The 19,200-nt window shown below is 45.6% G+C and overlaps 1 protein-coding gene across 15 annotated transcripts in view; it reads right to left on the bottom strand.

Annotated features, from left to right (window-relative positions):
• Tenm2 (teneurin transmembrane protein 2) overlaps positions 1 to 19,200 on the bottom strand; it is a 1,136,292-nt gene that overhangs the window by 113,517 nt on the left and 1,003,575 nt on the right. For 11 of the 15 annotated variants that reach the window (XM_039085070.2, XM_039085069.2, XM_039085068.2 and 8 more), the window contains 2 exons: positions 17,349 to 17,549; positions 15,336 to 15,548 (listed from right to left, as the gene is read on the bottom strand). In XM_039085070.2, the coding sequence (XP_038940998.1) occupies positions 15,336 to 15,548; positions 17,349 to 17,549 (414 nt within the window). 15 annotated transcript variants of the gene reach the window in all.

A 19,200-nucleotide genomic window follows, 5' to 3' on the forward strand; every position in this document is an offset into this window, starting at 1 on the left:
AACACTAGAGGCTCATGGGAAATGACCTCATCAGCCAAACTCCCTAATGATTTCTTTCTGTCTGGGGCTCCCTGAGTGTCACTCTTTGGCTTCAGGAGTTAAGTTCATCTGAAGGTTGGTGGACTTGAACTAGCATTCTCTTTCCAACAGTCTGAAAACAGGCTTTTACAGATTTGGCTGCATGGGGAAGTGTGATTTTTCTGACCTTACGATTTTCTAGGATGTGTGCACCCGCGGGCTATGGCAGAGGGGTCCCTAACAATGTCTGATAGCTGCATGGATGGATGCAAAAGAATCAATTACGGTAGACACATTGGAACCTTGAGAGACCTGATGAAGGAGGGCCCTGAGAACCCTGGCTCACAATTTAGAGCCCGAGTAACTTTCACGCTGAGCACCTAACTAGACAGCGCAACGTGGTAATGGCTCCCGAGGTAGCAAATGACCCTTTCTTGATGTGCCTATGTCTATAAAGACACGGATATTTCCCCCATCCCCGTACCTTTTAAACTTCAAAATTGATTCTGATTTACTGAGGAAAGCTAACACCTTACACTTGATTCTGGAAGCCTAATCAGTTCTTGGTTCCATTCCCAAAACTACTCCCTGAAGATCTTGAATGTTTTCATCCCCCCTCCCCCCGCTGTCTCTGAGGAAGAGTGTCCTGATTGGGGTGGGGGTGTCAGATGGGAAGCAGGGGTCTGTGTCAGCCTTGGTCGTTCCAGTGAGTCTAGTACCTCCCCAACGCATGCATTCCAAATGGCCAGGTGGTCCCCTGGTTCTTCCTGCCTCCGGAGGATGCTAACCGGCATGCCCACATGCAGAGGGTATGAATGACTCTAGTAGAGTATCATGCTGGGAGTGTTTCCCAGGAATCAGTGGCCTGATCTGAGACAATTTAGAAGGAAGAGCAAGCAATCTAGAAAATGTAGAATACTTGTGCTGTGCTGTCCCGGGAAAATTATCAACAGGTTTACACTGCTGAACTGGAGTCTTCTCCCTGGGTCATGCCTGCAAAGCCCAAGGAATTGCCCTCAGTAGAGTAGACAGAGCATGTAGGCCCAGGAAGCAGAGGGGAGAGGGCAGGACAGGGGACTGTGTTGCAAGGCCTTGATCACAGCCATGGAGGTGGGTGGGGGGCAATAACTTTGGAATAGCTCCAGTCCTCATGGGACAGTCTGACCTTCCTGGGTGCTCTAACCAAAGCAACACAGGAAGGATTCTGATCCTGGCCTCCACTGTACCTCTTGGGCCCTTCTGCCTAATTTTCATGGGCATTTTTGTTAATCCACTGCCTCTGGAGAAGGCATGAATGAGACTTCACATGTGCCATTTTGCCAGTCTAATGGAGAGAGACACAGGACCCAAGAAGCACAGATTAGAAGGCTCCTTTAGCAGGACAGAGATGTGTAGAACCCTGTAGCATCCCATGTGGAAGTTCTAGGTCTTGAGCACTCAAAAGAGTAGCATTTGCGAGCATGGCATTGGACCAATGACAAGGGCAGAGACGTGCTGCAATGGTGTGGATGTACCATGCTGGGTCTGCTGAGCGGTCAGGTGGGCACACACACATGCATGCACACACAGACATGTACACACTCATACGCACAACAGGAATCAGGCACTGGCTGGTCTGTGTTTCTCGTTGGAATTTGGACTGGCTCTTGATTGGAATAGATGAGTGGAAGCTAAGAAGCTAAAGGACATGGCAGAGGACGTAGCCACGAGAAGGCCTGCTTCGTCGTGGTCCTTGAATGCTATCATCACCAATGGTGTAGACCACAGATTCGAGTCAGTGAGTCAACCTAGCTAGTCTCGTGTAAAATACTTCTCGTGGCTGCTCACTGTGTGTTTGCGGGGGGGGGGGGGCTGCTGCTCTCTTCGAGGTGCACCGAGGCAACACAAAGTCATTTGAGCTCCTTGGAGAAAATTCACCATGTAAATACAAATTACCACCATTATACCATGGGCACGAGACTTGCATCAGCTTAAAGCAGTCACTGTGGATGGCTGGGGTATCCAACAAAGGCAGCCAAAGCTGTCCCAGTCTCAACCCAGGTAAATGATGTTTTCTAATTCCCATTACCCCTGCCTTAGAGGCGAACGTCAGGGCCATACAAGAACACTCCATTGGTCCCCCCCACTCTTATTTGGATGGCTTAAACAGCATTGATTTTTCTTTTCTTTTTCTTTTTTTTTCTTTTTTGGCCAACATTGGAAAATTGGGAGAACAATCTTGCCTCTTGGCATCTGTTAGGGAAAAAAAAGCCATTTTGGGAAAATGACGCTTGCTTCCATTTCTACATGACAAAGCACAGCAGGAGCTGGCTCGTGCCTGCCCTCTAGAGCCTGGGCATTCATCGGTTGCTTCCTGCTCCTGCTCTTACAACCCGTTTAATGTGCTCACTCACTGTGCTCCTCACTCTGAGTCTTGTTCATGGAGGCTGAGTTTATCTCTCCCTCTACTGGTTACACCCTCCTTTCCCCTCCCTTCCCTAAGTCAACAAAGGTCCCGAATGCCTAGTGCTCTCATTATCCAAATCTAGGCCAGCTCCTTTTACCCAACCACTCCTTACCTAGGGAGAGATGAGAAGGGCCCGCTGTCTCTCCCTCTCCCCTCCCTTGTCAGTAATTCCACCCTAAAAGCTCAAAGTTTTCTTATTTCGGGCTGTGCAGGCAGTAATCCAACTAAATTAGATCATAAGCATTTGAAGGTTTTCATACTAAATAAAAATATAGATATTGCTAGGAGAAGATGAGATTTAATTAATGAGTGTTATTTAACAGAACAAGTTGTGCCATATATGGAGGATTAAGAGATAAAAAAGGATAGGAGGGAAAATCAAATTTTAATGAGTTACCAACTTTGCTCGCTTTAGCTGAGCTTCCTCCATTGAGGAAATATTAACACTTACTAGGGAACTGTCTGCATGCATATATATATATGTATGTATGTATGTATGTATATACACATATGCGGTTGCTACCCAATGTTCTATTACGCAGTAGCACTGTGCTACAAAAGAACTTGAACCTGGCTTCAAAACTTAAGGCTTCTATCCCTAGTTGATCTCTTAGGGAAGCCACAAGCGAAGTTTAGTATTGGAGAATATCTAAAAACGACTGCCAGAAATGACAGAACTTCCAGGAAAGAGACCTTGGGTTAAGAGAAAGCCAAGTCTTGTGTTGGTAAAAGGGCAGGTGAGATCTGAAGCACTACGGTTTATCACTTGCTTCCTCACAAGCCATTCTCCACGTTCGTTACCCTGGAGATAACCCCAAACGTGGACCTCAGACTCCGCATGCATGGCATGTATGGTGTCAATGCTCAAATTCACGTTCTTGCCAACAGTGGTGGGATTCTTGGTGCATACTTGTCTCTTCCCATCTACCTACTTTTGCTATGTGTGTTCACTTTATTAGAAGGATTGGGAGCCATGTGACCCAGAGAGCCTCTCCTGGGACAGTGAAACTGGAGAAGGCCGCAGACACCCATGCTAACACCTCAGGTTTAGCTCTAAGGACTTTTTTTGTGGGGTGCCGCGCCTCTATCCCTGCATAGCTGTGTGCTGTCTTTGCTGGTCTCAGTACTTTGTGAAGACGTATTTGGGAAGGTGAGATAAAAACATGGATGGTATGGTGTCGATGATTTTTAAGCTAACGTTTTATGGACTACTGAGCACCGTGCTCTACATCTCCTCACAGGTTAAGTCTCCAGAAGAGCAAGATGGGGCCATTACCATCCTCAACCTACAGAGGAGAAGAATCAAAGCTCACTGAAGACACATGACTTGTCGAAAGTCACTCAAGTGGCAAGTGATGGGAACTTGTTCTAGAAGCCGGGCCTCTCGGAAGGCAATGCTATGCACATCTCCTACCACACCCCAACCACTGAACTCACAAAGGCTGTCAATGGCTAAGTGTTATTAACAGCAGAGAGGAAGACGTCACACCCTACAGACCTTAGGTGTGAGATAGTGACAGTTCGCACTGGCTTCTGTGCGTTTGATGCATTGCACATGGTTTAATTCTGGGTCAACCGTTTTCCAGGCTAGGCTTCTCTATGATACGAATGCATATTTGTAATCAGACCCACATAGAGCAGGTCAGTGAATGGATGGATACGGATCCTTTTTGGCCTCATTATATGGAAATCAAAAGTTAATTCAGTTCTTAAATAAGGATGGCAAGAAGTTTGATAGCAACATGTTTAAGGGGTGCCATTTGACCTGCCTGCATTCTCCAGTTTAATAGGAAAAGAACCACTTTCTTGTGCCCCCTCTAATATCTTCACTCACTTCCCCCTGTTCAGGGAAACTACAGTAATCAGTGCTAGGTGGGCTACCTGGGCTTACACACACACAGAACAGCCAGCCAGCCACAGGGCCCAGAGCCCGGGACACTCTCGGTAATGCCGAAGCCGCATTTTAACTTTCACACTACTGGGGAGAGTGTGTTCTAGATGCACCGGTGGTTTGCTAACTTACTGGAATAAAACCAGGCACGAACATTTCCCCTACGCTTTCAAGGTGATTATTTTCTAATCTTTCAGTCTCCCCACCCCCTGGCATTATTTCTAGACACCTACTCAGGGCTGTCTGGCGATCCCTTTTGAAGTTAAAACATAATTTCAAAAATAAAGAAATGCAATTCACACTTATCAGAGCCCATCACTTGCACACAGCTTTAGACAGATGACCTCCTCCTGGGCCGGGCTTTAACCAACATCCTTGCCAGTGTGACTAGGTATTGCTATTGGCAAGCTAGGGAATGTGAGCTTTTTCGATTCTCTGAGACGGTATTTCTCATAGAACCTTTTCTCCCCCCTTAGTAAATGAGTTAGCCTGTCCTTCTTCAGAATGTCATGAAGGGGTGGGTGGTTTGAACCCCATAGTGCTAAGGTCTGATGCATGTTACGATGAGCAGCTAAGAGACCCATCTGGAAACGACTCAGAACTCGGGGTCTAGTAGGCGTGTGTAGGTGCTTCTCTACTCCTTTCCCACTGTGTTTAGGATGAAAGGGAGATCTCAGGGGCATAATCATATATATAGCTTTTCTTGTTGAAAATAGAAGCAACCATTAACTGAAATGAAGGGGAGTTAGGTTGAGGGGAGGTTCTTGACTGAGTCTAAACTGGCATTGAGAGACTGGCTGTGTTTTAAAGAATTTGTAAGCTTTTTCTCTGCTACCTTTTTTTTTTTTAAGGTTCTTTGACTCATCTGAAGATGACTGCAGATGGTATAAATAGGACTCCACGGTCCTATTTATAGATATAGGTTCTATACCTAGCCTAGGATAAAACTTTGAGGCACAGTAGTGACATAGTTCAGTCTTGACTTTTGTTGTCTCAGGGAACCAAAGGCTTTGAAGGCAGAAATGAAGGACTGTTCTCCCAAAGGAACTTAGGGCCAGCTGCTACAGTTGCGGACTGTTTACTGTCTAAGTACATAGCAGCTCTAGGGTAATGGGACTGAAGAGACCTGGCCAACCATAACGTTGCGCCTTGGGAGCAGTGATGTTTGATTTCCTGGAAGAAGATGTTATAGGCACCTGGTTTCTAAGGAGGAACCAAGCTCGAGACCTGCGAAGGTTAAATACATGCATGTGCGGCTCCCCTGGAACTTTAGAAACCCCTGGTGGTATCAGCGGGAAGCGAACTTGGCAGTTGGGGTGAGCCCTGAACTTGGGCGGGTGACGTAACCGACGTAAATAGTTCCTACTGCGTGAGGTAGGTTTGTGGGATTCAGACAACCTGGGTCCATCAGCCTCACAACGTGGACCAAGGATTCCCCCTCCCCACCCTTACAGTTTGTAAAGGTTCCTTGCCACCACCAGCCTCGTTTTGACTACTATCCCAGGGAATCAACTGCATCGCTCGTGAGCTGAGAACAGAAAGAAACCGATGCCATTGTGGACCGGGGTAGAAACCTTCCGGAGAATTCTTTAGTTCCTGCTTTGGGGGAAAGTCTGGACTTCTCCTTCAGGGTTTTAATAATCAGAGAAACATTGCCTGGTAGCTTTTAATTACACTGCAGATGCTTCGTCCTCTCACCGCCGACCACACAGGCCTCTCTTCCTGATTACAAAGAAAATATGTTTTTTTTTTTTAAACAAACACTTTACTTAAACTATGGATTTTTTTTTAATTAGAAGAAAGATTAACTAAATGAATTTTCTCTTGTAATTTAATCCATTCTAATTATCTTGAGACTGTTTATGATGAAATACTTAAAATTTTGCCTAGCCGCAGAATTCACGAATGAAAGCCCTCCGAGCCAGCCTCTGCTAGGGGCGCTCCTGCAGCTCCGTTTGTGGTGGTTCACAGAGGTACGTGATAGAAAGGATGGAGACAAGTACATCCCACTCTTCACGGGCCTGTGTTCCAGATGGTGGTACCTAGTTTCCAAAGGCAATAACGATAATCTTTTGAAAATATTTATTTTTATTATTTGAGTCATACGTACGGGTGTGGTGTTTGTGGGCATATGTGCATGTGAGTGTAAGTGCCCATATAGATAAGAAACTATATATATCAGATTTCCCTGGAGCTGGAGTTACAAGGAAGATGTGAGCTGTCAGATAGGAATGCTGGGAAACACATTTGAGCATTCTGGAAGAACAGTATATGCTCCAAAATTCTAAACCATCTCTCCAGCCCCCAATACAGTCTCTGAAATGTCTTGATGACACTCATTATTTTGCAAGCAAATATATGTGAAAAGGCCATCACTCTAAACACGGCTTAGGGGATGGAATGCTATGAAGGGAACCAGTTGCTGAGACTGAATCCCACCAGGCAAGCAGCCTGGGAGGAAATGCAAAGTCTGTTTCTGACATGAACATCTGGGGACTCAGGAGATGAGCCAAGGAAGTATAGAGAATCCCCAGATGTCACACATGGGTCATGCTCCAAGGAATCAGGAAAATGCAGCGAATCAGGAAGGAGGCTAATGGTGATGTTTATTGGGTTGAGTGGGGACAGAGAATCAGTGGGAGTTTTGATCTTTCTAGAGGGTATGCTTATTTCTGGGTAGAGTCAAAACTTGGACTACTGGATAATTCTTGATGTACAGAGCCAGAGCAAAGAAAATTGTGCTACCCGGAGTTGTGAAAGATGGGAAAAAATGATAAAAGAGAGACTGAGGAACGTTCTAAGTGATGCTGACTTGTAGCATCTTCCACTCAGGAAAAGAAAGATCCCTTACTTTTTTTTTCCCTTCCACAATGCTGTAATCAAGTTCTGGCTTTCAGGCATGTTAGGCAAGTGCCCTGACACTGAGCTAGCCCCAGCTGATCAGACTCCTTACTGAAGACCATGACATGGCAACATTCCTCACTGGTGTGTCTGTGCTCTCCAGTAAGAGAAACACTGCCTTCGAAGAACAGAATAGTCTTCTTATTCAGGAGTAGCAATTTCTAAACCATACCTCAAGCAAGTTTCTTCTTTTGAAAGGTACTTATTATAAAAATAAAACCCAGAATTAAAATAAACTCATAAGCGACTTGGTTCTCTGGGAACACCTGTCTCAGAGTTTGAGACCCTTTGGCCCAAAGTAGCAAAACCCAATTTTACAACATGGGTCTATTACCATAAATATTTGATGGCCTGTATAGCAGGATTGTTTGATAAGATGAAGAGGTTCAATTCCTGGTTTGCTATGAGAACAAATTGCAGAGTAAACTCTTGTTGGAGAATGAACGGAGGGGGTGTTTGCTGTAATATGTCACTAACTGCTTGATGGCTTTGGAGGCAGATTTGTGGAAGGGGTGGCCAACGATGCGGAGAATCAGTGTCATTCCTGCTACCTAGGTGCTACGTAATAGGGGCTGTCACAATGAGGTTAGCTCACGGGCAAGGGCTCTAACACCAGGTTAAGCACAGTGCTGGTTATACTTCTTAACCAGCCCAAGAAAGGATGTACTATTTAGCAATCCCCAATCGTACAGGCAGTGAAACAGAGGCACATAAAAGTTAGAAGAGCTGCCTGCCAGGGTTCGAGCTGGAGCAGGCCTGCTCAAAAGCTGTGTCCTTCAGCGTTTCCTTAGTAAGCTTGCATTTCTCCTGAGCCAGGGGAAGTAGAGGGAGACTTTAATATTTTCTATTAAAATATACATTTAAATGGATGAAGGGGGGTTAACTTTCATTGTAGGCAAGGAAACATTCCAGCATCCATGAAGATAGACAGGAACCAAGGGGAGCAGATGAATGAAGAACTATTAAGGAAAATCACCTTTCACTAGTCCCCACGATTCAATTGCATATCATCAGTGGGGCAACACGCTGTCTGCTCCATTAATGTAAGGCCTTTCATTTGTTTGTTATGGGAATATACATTGAAACCCTGCCTTACAGCAGAGAAAAGGGCTTGATTGCATTTGAGTGGCCCATTCACAGAAGCCTGCCCCAGATGCAATAAACCCTGGAAATGGACAGGTCCATAGAGATCATCTCACTCAAGTGTGTTCTAAAGTCAGTCAATCACACAGTACGTTGGTGATATTTGCAATATCTGATCTGTTATTTACTTAATATTTTTCTTTAAATTTACTCAGGCCTAATATCGGTACCTACTATCGGCACATCCCTAAGCAATAACATCCATGCAATCAGGGGTTTGATGTGGTAGTTATATTTCCCTGATACTTATTTTTTTTTTTTTTGGTTCTTTTTTTCGGAGCTGGGGACCGAACCCAGGGCCTTGCGCTTCCTAGGTAAGCGCTCCACCACTGAGCTAAATCCCCAGCCCCCCTGATACTTATTTTTAACAGCGTGGTATAACTGTCCAACAAAGTACATTTCCATGCAATGGACAGCATCCTGTGTGTGGGTACAGTCCTCTAGGAAGCAGCTACATGGTTGAATACCAATATTTCTCCTATATGAAAAAAAAAATGAGGGTTTTTTTTTTTTTGGTGACATGTTCTAGGGTGTGTGGGCTATGTTTGTCAACATCAAGCCTAGAGTACAAATGTCTCCCTCCAATGAAGTTTCTATGATTCCACAAGGAATGAGATACTTATTGATGAGAGAGGGGTCTATCATAAATATCCTAGGCATCGAACTCAGCAGGGCTATCTTTCTCTTGCCTCTCAAAGTCCTGAGATATTAGTGTCTTCAGTGTACATGGTAAGACCCAAGGATCGTAGACCTGATGTTCTGTAAAAGCTTAGCTGCTAAGTACTGAGCATATACTAGGACAGTCCATTCTACCTTTTCAACAGATATTATGTGTGTGTGCTGCTGGGTGTGCAATCTTCCTGCTGGGAACTCTCCTTCATGGGCTTATGCCTTGAGAGTTGTGAACCATACTCGGTTCTTTATTTGTATGGAGTATTGTATCTTTCATCAGTGACGTAATGGAATGTTGGCTAACAAGAGACCATATAGATGATGGTGGTTCCATAGATTATAATAAAGTCTTATCTTTCTTCTCACTTAGTGACATGATAGAGGCTCATGAATCATTTGTTTATGGTGACACTGTGGAAAGCAATCCCACTATTCTGTCAATGGAATAAGTGGATGATAATGTATAAAATTTTGAATTGTACATAATCCTTATAACAAATGCCATCATTACTGTTTTGTATATCTACTGTTATATATCTTCTGTACTCATTTTTGTTACTGTGAAGCATATTCCCATGTTCTAAAACTGTTCACTGTAAACAAGATTTTGTAGTCAACAATATCTATAGCTTTCTATAGCTTCCCAAATTGCATTAGGAGGGCACACTGAATGAATGACCTAAATCATCTAAGTTTGCACAAGAACTCTATCATGCAACCATGCAGTCCTTGTATCATGCCCCCACTATTAAGAAATACACACTATTTTTGATGGGTCTTTCCCCGCTACTACAGGATATGGGCTAATATACTGGCCACGTCCTTTAAAACTTTCAGAAGGTGGTACGTGAGATTCTGAACTCCCCAGAATTCTTCCCCTCCTTTTTTTCATGCCATGGACAGATAGCACTAAATTACATGGGAAACCCTTCCAGAAATATTTTTGCTGGAACTCTACAATACCAGATCATAAGATCAAGACAAATTTTTGTGTCCTTCGTGTCTATTTTCCAACTGGTACCGAAAGCCCTTCTTTGACAGCTGGCACAAGAAAGCAAACAGTGTCAAGGATGAGAATCTCATCATGGGTAAAACCATTATTGCTTGTTATTTTATTTTATATTTCTGCAGTGACTTAAAAATGTATCCCTGCTTTTTCTGCCCCATCCTTCTTTTTCTGAATTTGCATAGGAAAACCTCTGATAGACTTCAAGATTCAGAGTCAAAGAGAATGTCTGGGCATGTGACTTTCCTAATGTGCAGTAGACAGCTTATATTTGGCCATTTTGTGGGGAGAAATCCCTGTGCTAAGAGTTCCCCTATCATAGTAAAAGGTCTAAAGGTTCAGTTTCTTACAAGGATGAGGCAGATGAGGAGGAAGAGGATGGTGATAACAGGCATTCTGAAAATAGTCCCAATAAGAACACTTGGAGAATTTGATTAATTAACCAATCAGAGGCTGAGTTGCTCTCATGGATGTGACAGTGAGGATGACTCCATGGAGGCTAGATTCATCTCAAGCAGATTTGACTCACTAGAGTCACAAAAACACAAATGTCAAAGGATAACAGCTACATAGAAGGGGGTGGGCAACGGCTATATCAGTTTCTCTCACTTGGATGCAAGGTGGGATGACACGAAGACGTGGCTGCCTTTGTGTGAGGTTGGCTAATTTTAACAGTGGCCGTCCTCTACATGTGCTCCTTATTGTTCCGAGACTTTCTCCCTCCTGAACTGTGACCCTGTCTCCTTCTGATGACAATCACTTAATCAGCACATCTCATCGTCGCCTGGATGGTTCTACCTTGGGTAAAGATTCATTATCCTTATTAACATCTCAAGAAACCTTTTCTCTCCCCAACCAATTAAAGAGGAAAAATAGACGGGCCCAGTGCAATCGCTGGAAAGAAAACTCTTCTGACATGTGGCACCTGCTAGGTCACTCAGCCCCATGTGGCCCTAAGAATCAAGTTGTCACGATTCTGAAACATGATCAGAGGTCGGGACCACAGAGGTAAAACACACAGGTTGGAATAACTCTGCACAACGCTGTTCACTAAGCAGATCACCAGGTTTGGAAAGTCTCACTGCTGGTAGACTGAGTCCCTAGACTGTCTCTCTGTGTTACTTGACATGACTGGAGACCCACGTCCAGCAGAGGATCACAGTAATGCACCCTCCGCAGATAACTGCCCTCAATCCCCTGGCAATAGGAATGTTGTCGTCTTCTTTTATTTTCCCAACTATTCTGCCAGTCATACACACTAACACCCAATCCCTCCTTTTATTATATAAGAAATGCTTATCTGGGTCTCCTACAGTTCAAGTGATTTGACCTAATAAAAATGCTATAGTTCCACCGAGCTGCAGTCCGATAGCCATTGGATGGCCCTCTTACGTTCAATCCTTCATATTAATAAGGGGTGGTGGCAGGTGATAGGCAGGTGGCAGGTTTATAGGAACAGAAATCCATTTTAAAATCACATTTAAGGAATAAACCTCTTCTAACCACACAATATGCCTTCTGATTTATTCATAGGAATAAATGGCGCCTTACCCAAATAATGCTAATATATTCCAAAGATATACATGAAGTGTGGTGATTTGGAGTCAGGGTCTATTCTTATCTGTGCAGCTCTATAGATTTTAGTCAGACCTTATATTTAACTTGTTAGGAGTCAACAGAAGACTCATCGTTGGGCAGGTAATTTAGCTTTTCCAGTTACATCGACAGATGACACTTCCTATTGGAATCTGTAGTAATAAATCACACGCTAAATTTTCAAATAAATGTAATTTGGTTACGAATTTTGGGGATGCATTTGACCAAATATGGAGAGTCCCCGGGGGCTTCTACTTGAATGACTTTTGGAAGTCTGAACTTTCAGCAGCTCCTTCTCTCCTTCCCTTCCTGTCTTACTGTCCCTCAGTACAATGAACGAGACCTATACTGGCTGGCGTGAGTTGTTCAGTTAACTATTTGCAAGAATTCCCCTGAAATCATCTCTCTGTGACCTTCTGAAAACAGGCTGCAAGCAACCTGGGTGCTCAACGCCAGCCATCGCCATCCTGCCTCACTCCACTGTTTACTGACTGGAGCCATTTCCTCCTTGTTTGTTTTCTATCTTCAAAACATAGCATTTGAGGCTCTGTGTGGAAAGGACCTAAGTTCTTCTCTTCCCTCTGACTGTCAGTGTCCCCGAGGAGGAGGGCTGATTCTGGACTTGTGAATTGTGGCATTTACTTTCTGCAAGATGACAAGGACGTCTGTTCAAACCGAAAGACTAAAACTCCAGAAAGCAGCTCCCGGGGCCAGGAGCTGGAAAGCTTAAGATGTAATTATGCACGGATGATCTTCTACCGAATTTTCCAGTAGGGACTCTTACCAACTAAGGGACATTTGCTGTCCCTGAGAAAACACAGAGAAGAAAACAAGAAAGAGACAGCACGGGTCCTAGTAACAAACCCAGGAGCCCTGGTCTCTCCCAAGAAAAAGCTTTGGCTATTGCAGTCTTAACAACTTTCATAGACTAGACTCTAACCTCGCTGGGCATCCTAACTTCGAACCAGGGACTTCCCTGAACCAGCACCTTGTCATTCTTTTTACGGCATATAAACTGGCACTTCCTTGACAACCCTCAAGAACTCATGGATGTCAGATCCCAGAGATGTGAGCCGAATGCTTCAAGGAGCAGAGAGAGAGACCCTTTGCTAGGTCATTGCACCCAAGGGCCTGCTTGACTGAAGTACCTGGCTCCCCTGCTGGCCACAATCTCATTGTCCTCTGCTGAGATCAAAGCTGTCTGCCATCGGTCCATTTCTTGTTCAAAGTTCCCAGAGACAGCTCACATTTTTTTGGGTCTTCCCTCACAACTGCTCTGTGGATCCTCTCCCCTTTTTCTTTGGCCCCAAGATTTATCAATCCACAGAGGATGTCTCTTCCTCACGGGGACACCACCTGCCTTTCTTTTTACCTCTCTTCTCTCTTCATCTGGACTTAGGCAATTTTCTCATTTAGAGTTCAGTCACTTTTTCCTTTAAAAGGCCAGATAACGATTGGCTTTGTGGGGGGCTTTGTATCCACTGTTGTGATTCCTCGATGCTGAAGTTAGCTAGCAACTGACGGGATGCCATAGAACTGGCATGGCTGTCCTCTACTGATGGTCTGTGTATGGACACTGAAATTTGAATTTCATAGAACTGTAGAATTGTCAAATGTCAGAAACTATTTTTTTTCTGGATTTCTATGAAGGCTTAAACGCTGTCGGAAACAGTTCTTCGCTAGCAAGCCATAGAAAAATCTGGCAGCAGGCCAGTTTTATCCCTTTGGCCACAGTTGGCCAGCACTTGCCATAGATCTACCTGCGCTTTCCTCTTGTGAACTATTTCCAGAACAACATCAACAACAACAAAATAGTGTATAGCAGGAGTGAGAGCCCACAGGCTTCACTCTGGAGACACTATCCCTGCCCTTTACTTCCCAGATAGAGAAAGGGTGAACCAACGTTGACTTGAGTATATGACTTGAGAGATGGTGGGATTATTTACCTCATGGGTCTTGATTGGCAAGAGTTTTTGGACGGAGGGGGGGACAATAGGGACAACCGAGATCTGGGAGATGGGGAGGGAATTTTATGTAAAACACACCAGGCATGCAGAAGTACATCAGAAATCCCGGCAGAGTGGAAGCCTCTGTAAGGACTGTCTTGGGTTGTGCACATCCCTCCCCCTGAAAGTCTGGCGAATAGTCCCTCCGCCTCTGTGGGGAGCTGAGAGGAGAGTGGCTGCAGGGGATGCAGGACCTGGAGCACCATTGAGAGACTGCGATAACAATTCACTGCTAACAGACTGTCCCAGCAGGGTCCCAGTGCCATAGTCACAGCCCTGATTGGCATGCTGCCTCTCAGATGGCCAATTGGGTAGAACGGAGTGAGATCCTCTGTAGAGGCAGTGCATGTCATCTCTGTTTTACTGCCCGAATGAACAGCATGGGAAACTGAGTCTGACCTCATCAGCCAGCCCTGTGTGAGCTCCCCTCCTTAGATCTCGTGCTAGAGAGCCAAGCTACAGTTTGGGGTTTGGGGCTAGAACAGAGGACAGGCCTCTGAACTTATGGTGAGATTCAAGGGTAGCTTGACTGGGAAAGCACTTGCTTGGTTGGAGGCTCCCCTGAAGGTCCTGTGCAAACTAGTGGGTTATCAAGTCTGGTGTGGAAGGGTTCCACGGCAGACTTATATAGGCGACAAGAGCAACAGCTGGAGGAAAAAAGGATGGTTGGGTGGATTGCTGGTAATGTTCACCACCTGAGAGAATAGGATTGGCTTCCAATCCTCCATCAAAGAGAGGGATCCATTCAGAGGAGTCTGTGCTTTCCCAAGCCAAAAAAGGGAAAAGCAAACACAAAACGACAAAAACAAACAAACAAACAAACAAACAACCCCCGAAACCAAAGGAAGAAAACTTAAAACCGTTATTTATTATTTTGGGGGGGATATCTTATATTTTGGGGTCAACCACTGGGCTGAGTGTGCCTCAATGCTGACCCTTAAAATGATTACTTCTTCACAAAGAACAGATCTTTAAAAACAAAAACAAAAACAGCGGGCGGTGGTGTTTGAGACAGAATTTCTCTGAGTAGTCCTAGCTGTCCCAGAGCTCACTCTGTAAAGCAGGGTGGTCTGTAACTCAAAAATTTACCTGCTTCTGCCTCTTGAGTGCTGGGATTAGAGGCTTACAGATTTCCGTGTATAACTTTCTGATCAAGAAATTTATGTATGAACGGTAGATGAGTGGAGAATGATGTGGGGGCCAGCAGTGGGGTCCTGTAAGGCGGGGAAGCTCAGGAGTCAGCCACTGGGCTGAGTGAGCAAGAAAGAAGTATGGCGGTTTGCCTGGCTGTCCGGAGGACCTGGATGGCCGGCCAGAGAGAACAGGGAACAAGGGCACAGCGGTATCAGGGTGCTTGGCAGCTTCAGGCACTGACGGTTTCCCATGCTGGTGCATTGTTTCCTCCCCAGGATGAGTGCTTTGGATAGGGTTCGTTATCTGATTGGGTCTCTTTCCACCCCAAAGTGCAATCCTGCAAAGAAGGGAAAGGCTTTTCCAATGTTGGAACGTCGCCTCCCCTCTGCTTCCCTAACCCCCACGGAGATTTGGAGAGGCAGCGGGATACTGGAGGGCACATGTGTCCCTGAGGGAACAGCCCGTTGCAATGCGCGACCGTCACTATCGATCTACGATTTATGAAAATAAAGCAATATGTGCCTGTTTCGGTGCCTGCCGTTTGCCTACCAATGGTGCAGTGTTCACCATTCCAGCCCTCTCGGCATTCACATTTGCCATCTTTACAGGTCCCGTGCTCAATGCAGCGGGGGTGGCACACGCGCTGGTCACAAGCCGCGCCTGTCCAGCCCTCTTCACAGCGGCAGGCTCCCCCGATGCAGACGCCGTGAGTGCCACAGTCTACTGAGCACACTTCTGGAAGAAAAACAATGATTACAGCTCAACACCACAGTGGGGGTGAAGTCCTTCACGGAAGCCAGACCACACACATGGCTCCAAGTGCTGGTCCCGAGGCCCAGCAGCCATAGCGTCCTTGCTATGTCTCTCTGCCGGTTGGGTAGTGATTTTGCTACTTTACATTTATTTATTTATTTATTTATTTATTTATTTATTTATTTATTTATTTATTTATTTATTTCCTCTCTTCTAGAGCAGTGGTCCTCTCAGCCATGTGGCTCCTGGGCCAGTAGCATCCTCAATCACCTGGGAACTTGTTAGAAATGTAAAGAAATGCAAATTCTTGCGCCCAGGTTGGGATCCATAAGATGTGTTGCGGGAGCTGGGCTCGCCAATTCACTTTAACAAGTCCTCTGGGTGGTTTGGATACTCACTGGAGTGTGACGTCAGCTCTTCTAGATCCTGAGACCATCTGAGAGGAGGTCAGGCTGTAGCTCCCGTTTGACAAGGCTGACTGGGAGGCACACCTCTCATGCAAAAGAACTATCTGGTAGATTCTGACTGTCCGTTCAGCTAGGGTTCTTCCTCATTGAGAGCCTGAACTGACCAAGCCACTGAAGCCTGTTGGGGTCCCTGCTGCTCCACCCTCACAATGCCTATAGACCCACACGTTTCCCCAGATCGTCACTCTATGGTAAAGACAACCACTGTGAATGCTGCACTTGCACGGCTTCTTTCTCAAAGGAGCTCAAAGTCTTTTGTGGGGGAGGCGGGGGGGGGGAGGAGACAGACAGACAGATATTCACTCTGGCGTTCCAAACCTATCACGCGAGGACAAGCACGTGCCAGACATTCATCCTTACAACAGCCCACTGAGGGAGGCATGGCTCGTCATGCCAGGGGAGGGGGAAAAAAAACCACACCAGGAAGGACAGTGACTTGCTCAAAGTCACATCACGTCTGCAGTACAATGGGGACTTGGGGCTAGGACTCTGCGTCTCCCCCACCCTCTGCAGAACTTTGCCAGGATTGCCAGCAGATGAAGCCAGAGGTGAGTGGGAGTGGGCTGACTCCTTTCCTTTTCTTTTCGGAATAAAAGATTCATTACTTTCCTCGTCGTCGTCCGCAAAGCTTCACACATCTCTTCCCTTTCTGATTGCCATGGCAATCTGACAGCTGTCTCAGCACCCCAGTGAAGGGGGCGACACGGTGATGGCTTTGCTTGGATAGACACTCATCAGTGAAGAGAACCTTTCTTGGGAAGGCTGGGGCAGGCTTGAACTGTTGAACTGTCCCATTTTTTTTTTAAGGTCACTTGGGAAGTAAGACACATACTCTTAATTTTAGGAAAATAAAGTGCACAGCATAACTTCATTATTTTCCTGTCACCGGAGAACTACAGAGCTTTATAACATGTTCACACGACACCCCGAGGGAGCCTCTTTTCTGTTTTATAGGACGTTCTATTCTGTTTGTCTGGGACTGAATTGTTCTGTTTTTGTTTTCTGCTACCTTTAGGGAGTGTATTTAAGAAAACCTATAACGCAAACAGAAGTATCCCTCCTGGGCCTGCCATCCATTTGTGGCAGTGGAACCAAAGAGGGACAGGAACCAACACAATCATTTGATTTTTCTTTTCATCCCCAAAGACCACGACCTTCAAGGCTAAAGGAGACAAGAGTGAGAAAGGCACCGAAAATCCAACCAAAGTCCCTCTTATCCCAAGCCGAGGGCGAAGATGAGATTTCCTTCCACCCAGAATGGGACGGAGCACAAGGGTTGAGTGTGTGAAACTGAGGCGAGGACCTCATGGCTTACCAACAGAGCAGTCGGGACCCATCCAATTTGGATCACAGTTGCAGAGGCCAGAGTCAGGGAGGTAAGTGCCATGCCCACTACACTGGTCTGGGCACTGGACCCTCGCCAGCTCGCAGTTGAGCCCGCCCCAGCCGGGGCTGCATAGACACTCTCCGTTCACACAGACACCATGGCTGGAGCAGGTTGGATCCAAGCAATCCACTGTAACAAGAAGAGAAACAGTCGTCACTCATGAAGAACGGGCCACAAGGCACTAACTGTCACCCGCACAAACAAAGGAAGATGCCTAAACCACTCGTGCGGTTCCTCGGCAGCCATAAACAGGGGCTTTTATCTTTAGAATACCAGTCTTAAGCGGTAAAGAAGATACAAGAGAACCAAGGGAATTCCTCAGGCACCGTTAGCAAGAGCCAGCTATGGTGTCTTCACGGATAGAAAGGTGTGCTGTCCAAATTTTGCATTCCGCACTTTCTAACCTTCCACCTTGACTGATCTACGACGGGATCCGGGAATACATGTGATGTCCTCTGTATGTATGGCCAAGCCCGATTACCGTCCCCCGCCCCTTCTTTGAGAAAGCAGAGGGGCTGGTTCTAACCTCATGAGTCCTTGATTTCAAAAAGGGAACGGAAGATTAAAAAGAAAACCCCCCCGAAAGTCTGACATGAGTCACCTTCCTAATTACTTTTCACTTAGGCTGGGTTTGAACTTAACTTCTCTCTCTGAGCACACACCTATTGAGGGCATTAGCGTAGGTGCAGAGTGCAAGAGGTGAAGGTGGGTGTGTAGCAGATCAGAGTGTCGCCTTCTCACGGGTGGTCCCGAGTAGTGTGGATAGGCCAGTGTTATGAGCCACGGCCATGACTCCCCGAGACTGCCTACCGGGCAGGTTAACAGTAGATTTCATGTGTTATTGTCCCTGTATGTTTCACAGTCTGATTCCTTGGCTGTCCTCAAGATCTGAGTGGCTACACAGCAGAAGGAGTCAAATCGAGAGCAACCTGCCAGGGGTAGCTATTGAGGACAGAGATTTTAATTATGGGGACGTCAACGTTTAGGTGTCTATCTGGTTTGCATGCCACATAGATGGGTATTGAGACAGGCAGACTGGCTTCTTTACATGGTTTTGGGGAAGATTTGCACAGCATGTGCCCAGCTTGGTTGCTGGGTTAGGATGGAAAATGGGACTTCTCTAGAGGGATCAGCTGTGCCTTGTGGGCCAGGGAAGTGTGGAATGGCTGTATTCTTATTTGAAAGAGACAAACTCGTTTCCATCGTTTGAACCTGGGCCTGTGGCCCACAGTGAAGTGATGCGATATCATCTTGTGGGGGTGAGACACAGTCAACTGGAGACTTCTTACAATTCCACTACTCGTAATTTTGGGGAGCCATTCTGGCAATGATTTAATCTCTGTGTGTCTTTGTGCCACTCGGTGGCCCAAATCTTCATAGAATATTTTAGTCACCTCTCCTCACCTAATGTCAAGATGAAAATTTGTAAAGACTTTGGTTCCTTAGTCACGAGATGGTCACTTCTGGAGGCTCTCTACATAGCAATTCTTGCTCTACTGTTAATGTTTAATGCCTTCTTATTTAAGCACAAGATGGTGCTCCTATAAGTTTTATTACTGATAATACACTGACTCTAAATATGACATCATTTACATGATCTGTGTTTCATAAACTTTCTAGTCCTGAGGGAGTCAGACCTAAAGACTATGGATTGATTAGAAGCAGCAACGTTCCACAAAGCTCTCTAAAAAGATCCCTCTCTAAAGGCAAAAGCAGTTTTCGGCATTAAGAGAATTCCATTTGGATGTTTCCAAGAAGTTACCATTTATGGAAGTCACTT

The sequence above is a fragment of the Rattus norvegicus genome, chromosome 10 (assembly GCF_036323735.1).
Source record: "Rattus norvegicus strain BN/NHsdMcwi chromosome 10, GRCr8, whole genome shotgun sequence".
NCBI classification, from domain to species: domain Eukaryota; kingdom Metazoa; phylum Chordata; class Mammalia; order Rodentia; family Muridae; genus Rattus; species Rattus norvegicus.